At 39.9% G+C, this 20,672-nt stretch overlaps 1 protein-coding gene across 7 annotated transcripts in view; it reads left to right on the forward strand.

Moving 5' to 3' along the window:
• COL14A1 (collagen type XIV alpha 1 chain) overlaps window positions 1-20,472 on the forward strand; it is a 113,359-nt gene extending 92,887 nt beyond the window's left edge. For 3 of the 7 annotated variants that reach the window (XM_085053473.1, XM_085053471.1, XM_085053472.1), the window contains exons 41-48: window positions 5,471-5,524; window positions 6,408-6,479; window positions 8,543-8,578; window positions 9,009-9,075; window positions 9,586-9,774; window positions 17,024-17,101; window positions 18,035-18,190; window positions 19,547-20,472. In XM_085053473.1, coding sequence (XP_084909599.1) covers window positions 5,471-5,524; window positions 6,408-6,479; window positions 8,543-8,578; window positions 9,009-9,075; window positions 9,586-9,774; window positions 17,024-17,101; window positions 18,035-18,190; window positions 19,547-19,869 — 975 coding nt within the window. In that variant the 3' untranslated portion in view covers window positions 19,870-20,472. Of the gene's footprint in view, window positions 1-5,470; window positions 5,525-6,407; window positions 6,480-8,542; window positions 8,579-9,008; window positions 9,076-9,585; window positions 9,775-17,023; window positions 17,102-18,034; window positions 18,191-18,982; window positions 19,492-19,546 lie in introns of those variants that run through there. The other 4 variants (XM_085053474.1, XM_085053475.1, XM_085053477.1 and 1 more) reach the window with 3 other exon arrangements.
• Window positions 20,473-20,672: the final 200 nt, after the last annotated feature.

Consider the following 20,672-nt stretch of genomic DNA (forward strand, 5'->3'; position numbering starts at 1 on the left):
CAGCCTTATTCTGCTCCTGGTAAAACAACTGAAGATACTTACATTCTGTCTAGGAGCCAGTAAAAGAAAATTTATATTCACTTGTGCAGTTAAGCCTATAAGTCCTCCTCTTCATCTCCTTGGGGAGACTTTTGTTTCATTCTTAGTCAGGCACTGGAAAGTTATTGTTAACACAGTACTAAATTTCTGTCTACAGCAGAAGTTCATTATTAAATATAACTTTCCAGTTTCATTTAGCAAGATTTGCATATTCATGATCCTTTTTTTTTAATATATATTAATGTAACTTGAACTTCAGAGAAATCTGGAACTTCTTTGATTTTATGACCTCGTTATAAAAAAACCCCATCCCTGTAGCAAAACATATATTTGAAACTCACTATTATGAATTTAAACTTTGGCATATCCTTTTGTCTAGAAGTAATTCCACTGAAGTTACTGTAGAATTTGAGCAATAGATAGATGGTTTTTTTCTTTAAAAATCAAGAAGAGAAAGGCATTTTATTAAGATAAAGATTTACTCATCAGATGAATAACAGAGGAATAGCCTTCTAATTTTTTATTAAATTGCAGTTACATATGGAGGTATGTCGCTGTTGAGCAGCTAGCAGAGTAATGAAAACACCAGTTCTCAGTGGCAAGAAGGAATGACCTTTATTGTTTTGATTTCATCACATATATAGAGTTCTCAAAAGTCACCCAGATTGGTCAGTCAGAAGCCTTCCCCCAGGCCTGATTGGCCAGGTCTGCACTGTCCAAGTTCTGGGACACTGTTCCAATAACATCCAAACTTTATCTTTATTTATAAAACACAAGAAGAATTCTCATGGGAAAAACCTGTGCTAGCCACAGAGGTAAATTTTTTTTTTTCTACTTTATAATACTCTGATGTCTTCTGGTTTTGCATGTTTTTTCTGTCTTCTTTTTGGCTGCATTGGAATATTTCCCTCTAAATTGCCCAACTTTCATGCCACCTATTCATCTCCAGGTTAATAGAGACCTGGAGCCTGATGAACATTTGGATTTTTGCCAGGTTCTGTCTAGTCTTGGTCATGGACAGGTTGAGGTGACTTAGTGCTAAATGTTGTACAAGTGAGTGCTATGTGCCTCTTCCCTCTACATTCCATGATCATGAGGGACAGCTCAAGGAGAAAAGAACTCTGGTTTTTTATGTTATTTTGTAGCTGACTTTATATTTAGCAGTGGATGCCCTCAGCCGTATTTGATTCCAGCCAGCAGTTCAGAAGTGTTCACGTCTGTTTTTTCACATATGGGAGTCAGCAGGTTGTTGCAGTCGTTGGTATTCCAGAGAAAAGCCAAGGAAGACTAGTGCAGCAAAGGCTTTTGATACAGCCTGGAAAGGTCATGGGGTGTTTATTCTGTAGAATACCCCACTGTTGTCTATAAAATGGTGGGGCAATTACATAAATTGCCTCTTTTTATAGATATGGTAATAATGCTTTGTTCATGTGTTCTCTTTCTTCTGCTGTTGATCACAAGAGCTGGATAAACAGCCTAGAGCTCATAAAATTGTCTGTTAGCCTTGTATTGTCTCTGTGCAACCCTTATGCAATGTTGTCCAGCAGTAATTATTTCTATGCAACAAATAATTATGCTATACTGATTTTATGGTGTTGTAACTCATTTGATTCCTGTGAAGTTATGACAACATAAAATTGCTTTTAATGGGCAAAGATCCAAACCAATTATTTCACCGCAGTCTCTTTGAAGACCCAGCACTTGAAAAGGGGATAATTCTGAAGGGCATAACTGCAGCAGCAAAGGGGAACTGGAAAATTCCTGAGAAGTAAATTGCCTTTTTCTATAATGTTCCTTTTGTTAGCCAAAATGCCAAACTGTTTTGCAAGTATTGTACTACTAGAACTGAGATTTTCTGTGTTATTCTTAGTTTAGCTATCCCTTCCCCTTTAGTATTTATTGATCAGTTAAATATTTTAATTATAGTGGTACTAGTGCTGTGAAGTACTTAAGCAGATGGCTAAATCACACTGATTTTAATGAGAGGTAAGCGTAGAGCTGATATTTATTGGCAGATCTCTGAGAATCTTGCTGAACTGGGTATAATGTGATATTAGACTCATGAAGTGCTGAAATGGAGATTTTTTTCTTCAGTTCCTGATGGTTGGAATCATTTCACTTTTACAGTTCTTTTCTTTTTGTTTTAATTTCTACTGTTTATACTCTCTGATTTTTTTTTTTAATCAGTTGAGAAAAGGGTTTGATTTTCTTAATGTTGTAATTCAATACTTAATCTGTAAAATTTCTTTTCGTATTTCTGAACTTCTGGTTTTTGGTCCCTGGTTTATTTGCTTTTTCTTGGGTTTTAGCATCTCATCAAGAAACAGAACATCTTCCCTGTGAGTTGTGTAAATTCATACACAGGTCATTTTCATAATAACATGCTCTCCCTATGAAGAAGAATGGGATGTAATAAAAATACTGTGTGAAAGTTCAATCAGAGTAAAAAAAAAGGGTTTTTTTCTGATAATTAAGCAAACATTCTGAATATGCATGATAATATTTTATATCTGTCTGGTAATTTGGTTAAATCTACATCTCAGACTCCACATGAGGAATAGTCCCCTCCTCTCTCATCAGCTTCTAGAGTGTCAAAAAAGTTGTCATAAATATGAAATTATCTATTTTTATTGTATGGCTGTAGCTGTGGTTGGTTGATGTCCTTTATTGCTGCCCTGTATTTGTAGCTAGCAGTGTAGAGGAGTTTTACTAGAAAGAGCAGATTGTGTTTCTCCACCAACAGTCCCAAGCATTTAATGTTGAAAGATGGAGTTTGAATTGGCAGTGGTGGGTCCCAGGCTGCAGGGTTGTTTTAAAAGGCTCTACAGGAAACTCTTTCAAGCCTGGCTCAGTAGCTTCAGTTAAATTCAAGGTATCTAGTCCTACCTGAAAAGTCACCTCTCCACAAGTTTCCCCAGACAAATTACAGGCTACAGAAAGCTCAGGAGTTTATAGTGAGGTCAGCAGCCGTACTGACTTCAGCAGACTTGAGATTTTACAGGGGATGCCATTTGTATATTGGCAAATAAAAACCCTTGTAAAAATTCTGTCAGAGCTACACTGTTTCTCTGTAACTTTTATTTTCATACCATTAGAAAAATATGTCTTGATTTAAGTTAACTTTCCAAAATTATATACACCTTGATTCTGAGACCTACATCCTAGGTCACACATCAAAATTTGTCCCATCCTGCTCTTGGACATGCAGTTCCATGGGGGAGAATCAGTGGCTTTGTACAGTCATTTCTATCCTGGTTGTGACATAGAGAAAGTGCTGTTGTGCTATGAAATTCCTCCAGTCATTCCCTTTGGATTAGAGATGGTTAAGCAAAGAGGAGAATTCAATAAATGAGAGATTAAATAGCATCTACATGTCTTCAGTGCTCACTTTGTGAATTCTCACTGTGCTTTATTCTCTTCTACATTACACACACCAAAAATTATGGGAGAAAGAGCCAGAAGAAATAAATTCCCAGTCTCCCTGCCAATTTCTTGGTACTTATTAGTCTCTGCTCTCTGCTCAAAGTTCAGAAGTGTCAGATCCATTCTGGCCATCAGGTGGTCTGAGTAACATCATCTTCAACCCCTGCTGGCAGCACAAACAAATATCTTCAGTCTTTTACCAGTGTGACAGAAAAGGTATTGCCATACTTTTTCTTGAACCAGGCTTCTCTTTGACTTGATTTATATACAGCAATTTTCACATCTAGCAAATACAGTAGGAGATGATCCTTTGTGGGCGATACAGACACAACGCCAAGAGAAATAAACCCTAGGAGAATAGACAGGAGGTGATTACTGAGGAGCCAAAAGTAAGAACACTGCTCAGAAGAAAGAAATTGTGAAATATATTCCAAGAAAATGTAATTCCAATCATACTGTTAATTCTACTCTTTGACTGGGATGGGAGAAGGAAAGGACATACAGCTTTATTTTTCTTGTGTGAATCAAAACGAGATACTAAATTGTGTGAATCCAAATGAGATCCTAGAAGTTGGTGGAAAGGACTGTATTTCCCTCCTTGTAGTTAAATTAAGCCCTTAAAAGGGTAAAACTAATTTTGATCCTACTTTGGAACTGAGCAAAAATAAATAGAGGTTTTACATCTTTGCTTTAAAAAGTGAAACATAAATATGAAGATATCAGTTTCATCTGGCTACACGGTGAAATAGGAAGGTGTTTCCTTAGCAGTTCTAAGCATACATAGATGACATAATGAGAGTTGGCTATGTGGCTTATTTTATCATTGACACAACCTTCCAGTAGAATTTAAAAAAAACCTTTCCAGGTACATGGCAGATAATATTCCCCAGCCATTTTTTATGCCATATGATTGCAAATTTGAATAATAGTTTCCAAATTATGCAAAGCATAAAACTAGTGGAATATGTTACGTTCATTACTAAAACCACTCAGAAACAAAGATTCAGAAAAAAGTACAAACAAAGTTGTAAATTTTTCTTCTGAAGCTCCATGAGGCCTGGAACGTTCTTTATTGTGTGTGTCACTGTAAACATTTTCAAACCTTTCAGCAATAAACCAAACACTTTCCAGCATAAACCACCTTTCAAACTGGTCTTGAGCCAGAGGTTAAACCATATTTCTCCTGTTTAGGTTGTGTAGTAATTAAAGAATTGCCTAATCACCAGGCTGATGAGAAACCCATACTTTCTAGCATGTGGATACAAAATGCACATATTGGTTAATTTGTAAGAATACTTCATTAATAGTGTATTTTCTTCTACATCTGGTCAGTGTTTTTTTTCTGTGATGTCCTCGCTTCCCAGTTTCCAAGTTATCTTTAGTTTTTGGCTCTCGTTTCTGGAAGCTCTGAGGCACGTTCATAATGTAAACCACATGAGCTTTCCTGCTGCTTCCTGAATCAGGACCGCAGTGATAGCTCATGCATATGTACAGCACTGCTGGGCAGAGAGATCCACTCTCAGTTGCCATCTTTCAGCACCTCATCAGTGGGACTGTGAATACTTGCAGCCAGTGAGAACAGATGTCGAAACGTGACCTTGTGGTAGAGAGGTTTGACAGCAAACCCTGTCATTCATTTCCCTGCAGAAGTGTTCTAAGTGAAATTCACTCAGATGTGAAAATAGCCAGTATCAAGAATTTTGTATTCTTTTTTCTTACTCCAGAAGTATTGTGAGACTAGCTGGTTTTTTTTTGGTTTTTTTTTTTTTTTGAATCTTGGTGACACTCCTTTTCAGAAGTAAACCCTCCCCAGGGCAAATAATGAAATTTTTTCCTAAGAAACCACTTCCAGCAGGTATTAATTAGAAAAAAACCCAACCAAAAATACAACAACAAAGCAAAATTAAACCAAAGAACAAAAGTAAAAAATGTCTTCTAGATGAAACAGAACATATTAATGATGTACTTAGACAAAGCTGATAAAATTGCATTTATTTATCTTTTATAGGGCTTTCCTGGCAAGGATGGACCCACAGGCCCACAAGGACCTCCTGGCCCAATGGTGAGTATTACCCATGGAATTTGTTACTGTAAAATTCAGCAGGATTTTGGGGGATTATAGGTCACACTGTTATCTCTGCTACAGTGGATAGAGCAAGGCCAAGGGAAGTTAGAATTCTCATGATGCACAGAGTTGGCAGAGAGCTGCTTGTCCAGTGAAATTTCTTTCCACTCCTACTTAGCTGAAGAAAAAAATGTCTCCCAGGGGAAGAGGAGAGAATTGTTCTGTTAATGGATTGACAGTTTGTTCTTAGTCAAGTAACTGCACTATACAGAGGGAATTACTGCTCTTAATATTTGAAACAAGACTTATTTCTTGTCAAAAATTCCAATTAGGACTGTTAGCTGAAGTGAACTGCCAACTTTTACTTGATCTGGAGGCTGGAGGTGAGCGCAGGTGCTCTCATGGAGAAATCAAAGAAGACAGCAGAGGCCACATCCAGCCTCCAAAGCAGGATGTATGTTGCCTTCAGAATCAGTCTCAGCCTTCTCAGCTGGGGCAGCTGAGCAAAGTTAATGCTTTCTTGATATACTTAAAAGATTGTGTGAAGCTGCTGGTTGTACTGACTATTCTCCAAGCCATCTTGTTGTTTTACAAAACACATTCTGAGTCACCCCTCCTGAACACAGTATTGACATCACAGGATTTCATCCAGTGGTTCAGCAATTTGTGCCTTTTCCAAAGCAACCCAGGTTATTTTTCTCAAGTGCTTTTCTGAGAGCTGTGCTTTTGGTGCTCTTTTTCCCTGCAAATTGTACTTCTTAGTTCTATCTCTGGGAATCTCCAGCCTTTGACTGACAGAACTGTCTGTGCACTTCCTCTCATCAGGACTCATGGATGTTGATTGCCATCTCCATTATTTTCTTCCTCTTTTTCTATGTAGGGCATACCTGGTGCTCCAGGTGTTCCAGGTGTTACTGGAAGCCAGGGGCCACAAGGTGATGTTGGAGCTCCTGTAAGTAAAACTAATTAATATTTCTTTATCTGCTCTTGTGCATTAGTTGGTTTCTGAGCCTGGCTTCACTGTTTGACAGAACTCCTCGATATTTATTGCTTAGGATCCATTTGCAGTTAGTGGCTAAGTGAAACATCATATTGGCCTTTCTTTGCTCATTCTTCGTAATTAAATGTATATATTATCTTACATCCAGTGTTTGGAATATAGGGATTAGAGAGTCAAAACACAAGAATAAAACACAGAAGTTAAAAACACAACTATGTGAATTTGTAGTCTGTGTGTAATTCCTTTCTCCTTTTTTTCCTTTGCACTTCAAGCAACTCTCTGGAAATTCAAGTATGCTATTTATTAACCTGAACATTTACAAAATATTATTCTGATTTCCAAACTGTGAAAATATTACATTAATTAAAAATGGCTTTTGTATTTACTCTGTATTTACATGAGAAAAAATGACTAATAATTAGAGCTTTTTCTAGATTGCTATTATAAATTTAACCATCAGTTTCATTTAGTGGAAAATTACATCCTCTATATCTAAAGTTAATATTAGGAGCCTCCAATCTTAAGTTTGTCTCTCAGGTATTATATTTTATTATTATTATTAAACCCTCCCCCCCCAAATCAAAACAGTTGGGTGGGAAGAAAGAAATATAACTATGAAATGAGCATGTAAATTATGTGAACTAGAATATTTCTAGTGAACTTCTTTTTCTCTGTAAGAGTTCAGATAATATTATGTATTCATATTTAAACATTTGACTACTTGTTTAATTTTAAAGCCTGGTCGATATTTTTCCATCTATCACAGTAAACATTCTGGTTTATTTTTAAAGACATCAGAATGGGACAGTGTGCATTTCTGACTTTACTTGTAGAATGGAAATTCTTTTCTCAAAATCTCGTTTGGTTTGGAGATTTAGACCAATGCAAGCATTTTTCATTTGGTTAAGTGGAAATGAAATTAAATTGACTGATAATACATAAGCAAAGATAATAACCTAATGCCCAGTTCTGCATAGTTGGTAAGTGTATTCATGCAATCTGCAAAGGAGATTTGATGAGCTATGGAACTTTTACTATAAATATGTCGCATGTTGACTATTCAGTTCCTGTCCAAATACATTCCAGATATTGAACTAAATTTTCTAGCAGGTAGATATACCTGTGAGTCATGGAAGAGCTCCGCTGTGCATATTTAGACTCTAGTATTGCAGAAAAAAACAGGTGGCTGAAAAATTACTGAGCTTCAATAACTGTCTATTCCAAAATGTAGAGTAATAGAATAGAGGCTTTAGAAAAATCCTGCAGTCTTTGCAGGAGTTAGTTCTCTCCAAGGATAGAATAAGCTGTGCTTTAACCATGTGTCAGTCAGCTGGTTACCTACGGAATAGTCTGAGTTGGAAGGGACCCACAAAGATCATCAAATCCAACTCTTAAGTGAACGGCCATCAAGAATCAAACACAGGACCTTGGTGTTACTAGCACCAAGCTCTGACCAACAGACCATTCCTCACTTCAGGAGTTCCTGAGAAATGTGTAGTCTACCCTAAAACCTGATGCTGGTGAAGCTGTAACTGCCTAGACAACTTGTTGCAATCCACAGTCCTCCTCATCATCATGACCCTGTTACATTATCCTTAATGTCCTGTGTAATTTTCTGTGCTGTTTAATCCCATTGCTGACTCTGTTCACAGTGGATGTGGAGTCTCAGTACAGCAAATTTCAGGCTGCTATTTTGCAAAAATTAGACCTGTTTCAGCCATATGAAATGCATCCTGTGGTGGCCTGTCCTTGGTGCCATTTTGAGCAAGTGAAGTGTCAGTGTGTGAGAAACACCTGAGAAAGTCATTGTTCCCATGTAATTGCCAAAGGTGAACATTTTGTTGAGTACTGAAATGATAGAAGTGTATTTGTTACTGTCACATAACCTCCTGAAAGGTTCTTTATTGTTTATTTTTTCTCCATTTACTATGAACATGCAAGGGAGACAATGCTTAGATGTTAACAATTTTGAGCAGAACAAAATGGGGATTAATTTTGTATTGAAATTTTCATAGGGTCCTCCTGGAGCTAAGGGTGAAAGGGGTGAGCGGGTAAGTCTATGTTCATGTTAGCCATGTGTTTTTCCTGCCTTGCCTTTTGTCTCATAAGGAGCTTTTCCCAACAATTTATGTTTCTCTGTGTTTACTGGCACAATAGTTTTCTCTTTGCAATCAAGCAAGCTTTCCTTCTTTTTCAGACATGGTCTTTATACATAGCTACATTAATGTTTTGAAGGTGTGAAGTATGTGGCAGTAAGCATTTCTCCAAATCTCTCATTAGGGTTATCTTCTCAGACTTCTGACTGCTCGCCAAAAAGAGTAATGGGAACTAGTGAAATCACAAAATTTCTTTGGCTCTCTTTTCTCATCTGTGAGGATATAATGTCTCAGGAATAATAAATATCTTTCATTGCTCAAAGTGCTTTCAGCATAGAACTGATTCAACAAATTGTTTTATGACACTGCTGCTGTTGTTATCCAGGGTGATCTGCAGTCCCAAGCAATGGTCCGGGCTGTTGCTCGTCAAGTGTGTGAGCAGCTCATCCAAGGCAAGTGCATGCATAGTCCATATGCTTCTCTCTCTAGAATGGATCTTTTCCTGCCACAGTTACTTACAAGTATGACACTTTCCAAAATATCTAAGGGGATCTGTTTGTTTTAGACTAGACAGTCAGGATTTATGTTTCAACTAGATTTATGTTCAACCAGATTTATGTCCAACTAGAGCTGATTAGCATCAGCCATCTGAAAAAAGGCTGGAATTGTCTCCAAGCTGTTACAGTATACAGAACCTTCTGCTGCAACAATTTAAAGCTTTGTAGATGTCAAATATGAAAAACCCCAAAATCCTACCAAAGTAAGAAAATAAAGTTATGTACAATAGTTCTTCATTTTCTGTGTACTCACTAAACTGCTGTTTGTCACTCAACAAGCATACAACTTCATAATACCAAAGCATGACAGACCACAGCCTTGAGAGCCTGCCAGTGTTCTGTTCAAACTTAGCAGAACCAGATTTTCCACTGCAACTTGGAAGTTATTACTTTTTTTCCTGACAGGTCATATGGCAAGATATAACTCGATTCTGAACCAGATTCCAAGCCAGTCTGTCTCAACACGAACCATCGCAGGGCCTCCTGGTGAGCCAGGTCGGCCAGGGGCCCCAGGGCCACAGGGTGAGCAAGGATCACCAGGCATGCAAGGCTTTCCAGGAAGCCCTGGTCAACCAGGAAGACCAGGAGAAAGAGGTAGGCTTCATACTTCACTCATACAGAATTATACCTCCCTTTCCTGATGCATTCTAATAGCTTTTGTCTCCTGTCTAAATGTGAAAGCAAGTTTTCTCACTAATTGTTTGGTGAGCTCAACACAGACTATAATGAAGGCTCTGGAGACTCTCTGTCATGAAGGTCATGCAGGCTTTGCCAAGTGTAATTTGGGAGAATCAGACAGAGGTTTAATGGTTAAACTGCTGAAGATTGGTGTAATCTAATTGTGCACATCCCTTCACATCATGTTTCATCTTAGTGAGACTCTGAAGTGAGCAGAATCTCTAAATGGATAAGCAAAAGAGCAATTGAAGAAAGTCAGATGCAAAACTGATGTGTATGTTGGGAAAAGGTTGGGCTTCTCTGATAACTTGAAATGTGTCAGTCTAGGAATTTCTGAGTCATGATAGTCTGAAAGGAGCAGGATTGATAAGAAAGAAAAATTCCTAGTTTGAGGGGTTGAGAGGATCAAGAAGAGGAAATGGTGACATCAGAGAGAAGTAATACAGAAGAGAATTCATTCACAAGAATTCTCTTCTGTATTATTACATGTAAGCTAGATCCCCTTCTTTCCTGCACAAGCATTGTCTAATAACGCAAACAAGCTCCATGTTTGATTACTTTCTCTCTGTGCAATCCTGGTGATCTTTTGTGTCCCAGAGTAGCACTAATCTCAGAAGGTAGTACTGACTAGATCTATAATTGTGAAAATGCTTTGGAGAGCATGACATGAGGAGGTGACAAAAAACCCAAGAGACAAATGTGACATTGAAAAGAAGTGGATTGGTGTTGCTGTTACAAAATCTGCTGACTGGGATTTTAAAAATTAATTGGTATGAAGGCTGTTCAGGAACTTAGTAGCTCCAGTTCACAGTAGCCATTATGACCATTCTTAAAACATGTTTTTTTAATACAAGGTCTTTGAGTGAACCTGTGAGTCTTGCCCTCAAGACTGTAATTACCATTCTGAAAAAAGAGGCAAGGTTTCAGGTACTGACCCATCAGTCATGCTGCTGCCTGCTCCAGCTGAGCAAAAACCAGACACTGTCCAGAAGGAATGAGGGAGCATGAGGCAAGTAGAGAGAAGATTGGAAAAGACAGCAATTGAGGAACTGACTTTAAAGGGTGATCTGGAGACACTGAATGCAGATTTCAGGATACTTGAATCCCCACTAATACTAGCAGATTTTAAATGGCTTCTTGGGAAGAAATTGCTCAAGCTAGGGCTTCGGGAATGGGGCAACCAAAATGCCAGGCTACAAAAAAGGAATGTGTCCAACATTTAGCATGTACTTTCCATTGTATTTGCTGTGCTGAGGTCCAGACATGCTGAGGTCCATGTTGTACTACTGTGAAATCACAGAGTGATTAAATACACTCATTTAAATGAAACATGATGTGGGTTAGCCCATTGCAGACAATATTAATGTCTGGGAAGTAGCTTTGGCAATAGAGTACAGAAAGGATAAAAACACATTAAAAAGAATATTACCCTTTCCTTCTCTGTTACCGTTTTCCTCTCTATATGCATAACTGCTGTTAGAAGGGACTGATTTTGGCAGGTAGTGTTTGTGGGTAGTTTTATATTTGGTAGAGAGAAAGCTCTAATCAAGCATCTTTCAGAACTGCAGTCAGCCAGAGCTCTCTGCAGATTTCCATAAAATGTGATACCAAATGTTGGGAGTGTTTTACACTATTTGCAGCTTAAAATGAGGTTGTTTCAAGAATCAAGAATCCATGTGTGAACTTTAAGACAAAATAATTGGCTGGTTTATTTGGAGTGCAAATGGGTTTTAGGACATTCATGTAACTGGAACCTTGAACAGAATGTGGAAGAAAGAGGAAGGAGCTCCTTCAGAAAGTAGGCAAAAGTAGATAATAATTTATTACTCCTTGAGGATTTAATTTGTTCAGAAGCAACTGAATTTTTAGACTGATATGTGTTTAATGTAGTTGCAATTTATTGAGCATGAAGATACCTTTTGCTACAGACCCTTGGGATATTTCTGAATCCATTTCTAAGGAATTGCTCTAAGATAACCCCCAAATGCAAAAATGAAAATTAAAAGTTACTTTAACCAGCTCCATGTTTGTGGAGAATCATTGGAAGTTTTTCATGCATTTCCAATTCTCACTTGATTCCTAAGTTTGTATCATACAGGGAAGTAGCAGACTAAAATTGCTTTGCTTTTGGATGGAATGAAAGGTTTTAAAGTTTCCAGTGACTACAGAGAGGAGGGTAAATGGAGTCAGACTCCATCCCTTGCTGTGTTCTGAAGCACTGTTTGCATTTAACTTGTTGTGCAAACACAATATATAGTCCTGTCCTGAAGATGTCCAACTAGCCACCTGGAAGTCTTTATGAACAATGTGTTTCTTTTCATTGATGTCATCAGCGTTTTGGTTGTATATGAAGCCAATTTAATGTTCAAGACCAATGCCAGATTAGCAACTCTGAAAGTCAGGCTCCATCTCTAAGCTCAGAAAACACCCTGCAACAGAGTGTGCTAAGAAGTAATGGCTGTTAGAAGGAAAAACCACCTGTTTGCTTATCTAGTAGTGCTGCTTTTCCCCCCTCAGACTGCTGGGATTGCTGCAAGAACCTGTTACTGCATTGCTGAATGGCAAGGTGCTGGCAGAGCAGGAAGATAAAAGGTGTGGGGAGGTCAGATGTTTCTTCCTCCTCACCTCTCCTGCTTACCATTATTCAATCCCAGCCTGTAGGAAGGGAGCACTTCAGAAAGCAGCGACTGGAACTGGTTAGAAATGGTGCACCAAAGAGAGCTTTACTGGAAAATGTCAGCAGTGAGAGACATCAGAATCTCCCTGCTAGCTTGCCTGGCCAACAGCTTCCTTCCCCTTGTTTACCTTGTCACTCTGCCAAGCGTTAATCAGATGTTTTGGAAAGAGACATGGATTGAGAGAGTGTTTTGGAGTTCTGTTAGAAACCTCCACTTGAACTTCTGGGTCCAGGATGTCCCATTTCTGGATGGAATTCCTCTCCATAGTAACACACTGAGCTGGTCCTTCCCAGAAAGACCACCTCAGTGAGAAAGGCCAAGTCATTCTCTCAACAGATTCAGTTTTCAGTGTCTGTTGCCGGCTGAGAGGCCACGTTGTTTTACCAGGCCCCTGCAGTACATAATCCCAGATAAACTACTAGAATTTTGCTCTTTGCATATTTGCATAAGTATAGGAGTTTGGAAAAACCCCAAACACTGATTATTTACAGCAGTCATCTCTATTTTAATTTTAACTAGTTCACAGCACTGGTTTTTATTTTTCTTTCAGCTAGTTCAAAAATATTTTATTGTGATTTTGTTTGTGAACTGGGGCTTAAAACAACTCATGTCTAGCTTCTGAGTGCCCAGGAAGTAGTTGAATCTCTGCAAAATAATATAAAAACCAAAAGAGTCAACGTGGTTGTTTTCTTCTTTTTAGTTTTCAGTTATTTTTATAATATGTGGGTAGTTTTCTCAGCTTTGAGGAAAAATGGAAAAGCCATAGTAAAAATTATTCTGAGGCACTGCTAGCTTTCAGATATTGTGAAAGTGCAGTTCTACTATTGGATGGACTTCAGCTCTTATGTGGCCTGAAGTGGTGCATAAAATTTACAGCTACTTAGCCCATCCCACTATGATTAAAGTACAATAAATACCTAAGCTGTCACTGGGAAAGTTACTGTTCTTGAGGACAGCTTCATCCTTATTTGCTTCCTGGCTTCATATGAAAGAGTCAGTTAAACATGTGTTATCAAAAGCCACGTTTACAGCTGTGATGGCAAAATTCCAGTGGAATTAAATGGAGCTTTTGCCAGTTGAGTCAATTAAATATTTTTATTTCTAGTTTTAGCTTCATCTGGATTAAAAAAGAAAAATATCACAACCCTGTGTTATTATACACTATGCTCACAGCTGAACATCTTTAAAAGAGGACTTTCTGGTAGCAGTTTAATTTTTCTCAATTGCAGTATGTACTTCTCCTCACAGGACAGTATTCTCTTGAAGACAAAATTAGATAAAGAACACCTGAGATTTCCATTTGTGCAGAAACCATGGAAATTTACCCTTCTTTGCTTGAGAATGTGTTCATGAGCTTGGTTTTGTTTGCAATAACTGATGCTGTCAGAGTTATCTTTAGTGGAGGGTTGGAAATAACTGATTTCAGTTGCTTGTGATCTCCATGGCGCTGAACTGAAGATACTGCGTATTTTGGATGGGGACAAGACAAAAAGCCATGGTTAATGGGAAGGGGAGAGACAGTTTGATGGTATTGCTGAAGCATGTGCAGAGCACAAATATGAAAGCAGTTCCAGGGACCTGAAGGCACTCTTAACTCAGATGGCAAGTTTTGATACACACTTTCATTCTGAGGGCAATTAACCATTGCAGTAACCTACAGGAGTGATGGTTTGGCTGGCTGGCTTTCTGTAAGCTGTGCTCTAATGGCACCAAAGATGACTTGGGCGAATTTTGAGTGTTCTGCCATTTATTAGGAGTGAGCCAATAGGTCTGTGAGTCTGCTAAGTCCATTAGGGAGGCTCATGGCTTTAACTCATGGGCATTTGGCCTTAGGGTTAGGATATTTTTGTGTTGGTGTTTATGTTCTCTTTAACTCAGGTAAGCTTTACTGCAAATCAGACTAAAAGAAACCTGAGGCAGACTTTTATCTTGGCCTTCAGTGTTTGCTTTCAAAGAAGGTTTGCCCTGCATGAGAGATTCATCACTTATTCCAGAATGAACATTTTCTTCTTAGCCTCAGTAGATCTGTTCCACGTTTAGCATTTTTTACTGACATTTTATTCTGTGAACATCACATATGGGTGTGATGTTTTGTGTGTGTTAATAATTATAATAGTGTGCATGGCAGGCCGTGATTTCAAAACATTGTGGCTTTTGTCTTTGAAGTCACCAAGTAATGCTAGCATGCAGTAGGATAAGCAGTGGCCCTTGTAGTGAACATCTGTGTAGATTCCAGATGGCTGTAATGGGTCAGTCTTAGGAAAAAAGCAGTTCACACAAACAGACTTTGCCTTTGGCAAACAGCAAGCCTTTCCTTGCAGGTCCTGTAGGGTAAGAGATAATTTGGATATATTTACCTTCTTACAAGGCCTGCAGCACAGGTAGAGAATTCCAGTAGATGAGTTTCTGCATATGTTTGAAGCAAGCCAGGGCTAAGCTAATTTCAGGCATCTGGAAAAAAGCACCACCACCCTCCCCTCAAAATGATGGAATTGAAGGAAATAAAATGCACAAAAGGGAAACAGGCAATACCTTAACTATGCCAGGACATGGCAAAAAACCTTGTAGTGGTAAGACAAAGAGCTTGTCAAGCTTTTGTTAAAAAATATGTACTCAGTGTGGATTTACTAGCTGCAGTGGTGTGGCCTGTGTTTTCCATGGGGTTGGGTCACACAATATGTTGTCCTGGAAGCCTCCTGTTCCTGCAGAAGGCCTTGAACTCCTCAGAAGATACTGAATCCACTTCAGTTCAGCAAACTCATATTTGATAAACTTGGTGTGAGCAATTCTTTCCCAGTGATGGGTTTTAATTACAATTTTTTCCACTTAGACTTTTTATTTACTTACTTGCTCGCATTAGAAATTATCTTAAGAAGGTAGAAAAGATCTTGTATGACTCCCTGAAGGGAAACCCTGTGAGGAGCAGCTGAGGTCACTTGGTTTGTTCAGCCAGGAGGAGACTGAGGAGAGATCTCATTGCAGTTACAGCTTCCTCATGAGGGGAAGAGGAGGGGCAGGCATTGATCTCTGTTTTTGTGGTGACCAGAGACAGGACCTGAGGGAATGGCCTGAAAGTGTGTTGGGGAAGGTTTAGGTTGAATATTAGGAAAAGGTTCTTCACCCAGAGTGTGGTTGGGCACTGGAACAGCTCCCCAGGGCAGTGGTCACAGCATCAAGCCTGACAGAGATCAAGAAGCATTTGGACAACACTGTCAGGCATATGGTGTGACTCTTGGTGATGGAGCTGTGTAGGGCTGGGAGTCAGACTTGATGATCCTTGTGGTGCCTTCCAATCAGGATATTCTGTCATTCTGTGATTCCTAGCAAAAATGAGGTGTTCTCCAGCTGTTTTGCCCTAAGAGGTGGCAGTTACCTGAGCAGAAGGGAAGGAAGGAGCCCAGTCAGCTGAAACTGTAGATTCTGTCCCATCCAGAGCAGTAACTGTTTTCTTTCTGCTGTGCTGGTGAAGGTGCTGTGTAGAGGCTTTGACTCTGAAAGTGGGGAAGCTGTGAAGCCAGGAGAGCAATTACCAGTGCTGGGAGGGAGGTCTGGAAAATGGGGGCTAAGTCCCACACACCAGCTTGGATTTGGTGTCTTTGAACCATCCAAATCAAACACAGACTTTATGAGAATTTCCAACTCACCAGTGGAAACTCAGTGTCTGGAATTTATAGCTTTGACACCTACTCTAGTTCAACATTGCTTATTGTGATGGCTGCATATAGGAAATGTTTTTACAGGATGCCATAGAGGTAGTGCAGAAGGAGATGGAAAGCTGAAAGTAGGCAGTGCCATCTCTGAATTACTAGATTTGTGATCTCCATGGATCAGACTCAAGGATAGATATTTAGTCCCATGAGCAAGTGCAGGAAGGAAACTCACTGGCTGTGCATGTTGGAATATCAGAGTTTCAAGACTCGGAAACCCTTGGATTGAGCTTTATTTGGGGGTCAGAGTTTGACGGTGATGAAACTCCTTTCTCATGTTTTAGCAAAACTCTGCCATAACTGATAACAACTCTCTCCAGGTATGTGTAGAACCATCTTGTGCTGAACCACTCTTTGGTGGGTGAATGTTTGGAGGAAAATTTGCTGTAGCACTAACAATTTGCATTTTCTGGGCCACACAGTAATTTATAAATAGCTACAAGGCTTGGAAGACTCTTCTGACCTACAATAGTTGCACCTTGGTGTAGTTCAGAGGCAGCTTTCTGCCAGAACTGCAGCCTGGAAAGTAGTGATGCCTTTGCATACCACCTTGATGAAACCACCGTTGCAGCAGGAATGTTTAAGACCCCAGGAATGATGTTTCCCTTGAGAAGGTGTCAGGGGAGGGATGGAAAAAGAACCAAACAATTTTTAATTTTCACCTCCTCTTTTCTCTGACATCTGTTTTTAGATGGAAAATAACATATGGAACTATAATCCTGGTTAAATAATACTGCTCACAGCTTTTGATCAAAATATGATGGAGTACTGTTTCCTCAGGTTTACCAGGTGAGAAAGGAGAAAAAGGCAATCCAGGTGTTGGAACACAAGGACCTCGAGGCCCACCAGGATCCACAGGTAAATTTACATTTGAGGCATCTGGATTAGACCACTCCAACCTACGAGTGAAGTAGTTTAGAGCAGCTCTTTCTCCTTAAGTACCAGAAGAATTCAGGCACCTTAACTGTCATAATTTTCTTACTATGTAATATCATGCTGTGATGTGCCTCATGATGGTGTCACCCATCACACAAGTGTTTTAATTTCCCCTATGATAAACTGCTTCTCCAAGCCCATATTTTCAAAATGTTTTAAGGGGTTTTTTTTTCAGACATGGGATCTGGAAGGGTAAAAAATTAACCTGGACTAATTACATTTGTTTTCTCACTGACTCAAGGTCATACCTAAATATGAGTTGACAGCCAAACATATAGTAATTAAGCACACTATATCACATGGATTTATATTTGGGTCCTGAGAAAGAAGAGAGGGTGATATCCAGGTCCTGTTGAAACAGGAGTAAAATTGCATTGACTTCATTAGGATATTCTGGCCATTTGGCACTGGTATCAAGTAACAGATACCAGATACAATTACCCAGAAGCTGCATTGAAAGGGAGTGGGAGGAATCAAGAGCTGTGCAGGCATCCAGGGCTGTCCTTTCCCCATGAAAATCCCTTTCCAGAAGCCTGATGTTTGGTGAAGCATTTGCTCTAGTTCTGGCTAAGAGCTGTCTCTGGCAAGGAAGATGAAGCAGCAGCCAGAGAGGCTCATCAGGAGTGGGTCTCCTCTCAGGCTGCTGCTCTGTCTTCCTTGCCAGAAGCTGAAGTCTTTCCCTCAGCTTGCCCAGGGGAGTCAGAGCCAGGATGCCTTGCTCCTCTGCTCAAGCTGTCTCCTGCAAGTGTTTATAGCACACTCAGTGCCATGTTTTCCAGGCCAGGAAAGATGGCCTCACATCCCTGCTTTCATGGAAGTCACTACTCAGATGTTTCATCTTCCTGTTCTGTGCAGGACCTCCAGGAGAAAGTCGAACTGGCAGCCCAGGACCACCAGGATCTCCAGGCCCACGAGGTCCTGCTGGGCACACAGGACCTCCAGGCTCACAGGGTCCTGCTGGCCCTCCAGGGTACTGTGACCCATCCTCCTGCGCTGGCTACGGCATGGGAGGTGAGTAGTCAGGAGCTGGGGCAGCTGCTGTTAGCAGAGGTGAGGGTGGCACTTTCTAACAGCCCAAGTGAGATGGAGGCTACTGGTGAATCTTGCATTAAAATCTGGTAGCTGCCTAAAATCCTGTGTGTCCAGTGTGGCTGTACTTTGTGGGATTGCAGCACGAAGAGAAGGTGACCAAGAGTAGTGACCAGAGGAAAGTGACCACCATCTGACCCCAGCCTGTAAAACTGATCCTGCCTAGTGGGTTTTGTCCTGTGTTTGTGTGGCTCTACGAGCCTGTTCTATCTCAGTGGTCTGTGTTGAACCCCCACCACCTGATGTTTGTGACAGCAGAGTTTTTACATTGGTCATTTTTCAAACATGTTGCTCAACCTCCCCTTCCATGTGCCTCTGAGTGGCATGAGAGCATGACCCTTACTAAACTCGTAGTAGTGTAACCTGGCACAGGGATGCACGTGTCCATCATTAACCAGTGAAGCCAGCTGGAGAAAATGATTCTTTCTACCCCTTCTCTGTATCCTACTTTCCCTCTCGTTAGAGCACGGAGAGGCCATGGGAAGATGTTAACACAATTACCAAAAATTATATCACCCAACCTAAAATCAAAAGCTATCATTAAAGCCCTAGTCACTACCAATGTTACACATAAGGCCTATTTGTTTGATGTTTACAGTTTAATCTGCCCCTGAGCTGATTTGTATGTTTTACTTACCTGAATGTTTTTGTTGTCGTCTCTTCCTATCCTTTTCTCCTCACTTCCCCTCCCCGTTGTTCATTTCCTGTTTTAAGGCCCAATTCCTTACAATGGCTACGAATCCAGAAGGTGAAAGGCTCATTCTGGTTCAGGTCTCATTGGGCTGAAGGTCAGAGATGGATGCTGAACTGCTCTGTGCTTTCCAGCAACGATAATGACTACCACTAATGAACTTACAGCTGCTGTACATGCACTTGGCTTCCTGGCACTGCTAAACATTATTGTCTGACCCATTTTTGCCTGCTAATCATGTATTCTAGCCCATAATTGGAATAAGCTATAGCAGGCAGAGTGTGCAGTGTGTAATGAGCACAGTATTACAACTGGACATTTGACAAATTCTGGTGGTGGTTTCCAACTAACTTGGCTGTCTGTTGGTGGGTTTCCAATTGCTCCAGCTTATTAATTTTGTTAAATGTTTTCATTGTTCCTTTATGTGAATAAAAGATGTGTATTTAAAGATTATATATATATACTCACACACATGATATAGAAATATATCTATATATAAAATGTCAATTTCCTAATGAATGCTTTAATTTTCTACTCCCCTTCTCCTGTGTTAACCGTATGAATACTCTTGGTGGTGGTGGGTTAAGGTGGATACGGTGAGCCAACTGATCAAGACATCCCAGTAGTGCAGTTGCCACATAACTCCTACCAAATCTATGACCCTGAGGACCTTTATGATGGTGAGCAACAGCCGTACGTAGTTCACGGGTCCTACCCCTTACCACCCCCATACTCCCAGTCCTATCCATCACCTCATCTTGCTCAACCAGAGTTCACTCCTGTACAAGAAGAGATGGAAGCCGTTGAGCTGAGATCCCCGGGAATCAGTCGCTTCACAAGGAGGATAGCCAAAAGGAGCGCCAAGACTCCAGCACGCACAAAGGAGAATGGAAAAAGCCCCTCTCAGTGAACTTTTGAAAAAAGGGAAACATTTTATGTGCATCTGTGTTTGGCCTTTTGTCCAGGTGCCTCACCTGTCACTGAAGATGTTTACAGGCTCTTATGTTAAAGGAGGAAAAAGTGTACATGGCCAGTTGACACAACAAATAATGGTAATTATTTTGCATGCCAGAAGTTTAGTATGTTAGTGGGTTGGTGCTATGTGATGAAGAAAGGTCACTTGTAGACCTTTCTCTGGAGTACTGTTCTGTTCACTCTTCAATCTGTATCCAAAAACATGTGTCCGGCTAGGTGGTGTACGTAGAACCATTCTCTAGAGTTCATGTTTTGTTATCCATTTTTTCCCAGTTGATTATTTTCTGTTTGTTTGGGATGAATTGCTTTACTAGCAGAGTAACCTGACTAAATCCACTGGAGAACAACACATCAGGTTTCCTTGCACCTGGCTTATTATCCTTTTGCAAAGATTTCTTACATTTACTGACCATTGTTTTCTTAACTCACCAGAAGTAATACACAAGAATGTTCCGTGGGAGCACACTGATAATTTATTGTGAACCTCTTTCATTTCTATTTTGTATGCAAATAAAAGTGGCAAGCTTTTGTATGGTAATTATGTATTCATTTGATTTTTAACTCAAAACAATTGCATTAGATCTTCGGGGACAGAATGTAGGCACTCAGTAGAAACATCATTTAGCCTTATTTTTTAAGTTACGTATGGACAAAGGTAGAGAGTAACTATGAGCTGAGCCAGCTGTGGATATGAGGTTTCACATGTTGACATGCCCAAGTCTAAAGACTGGCAGGTGT

Source organism: Lichenostomus cassidix, chromosome 2 (assembly GCF_008360975.1).
Source record: "Lichenostomus cassidix isolate B80296 chromosome 2, HeHo_3.0, whole genome shotgun sequence".
Lineage (NCBI taxonomy): Eukaryota > Metazoa > Chordata > Aves > Passeriformes > Meliphagidae > Lichenostomus > Lichenostomus cassidix.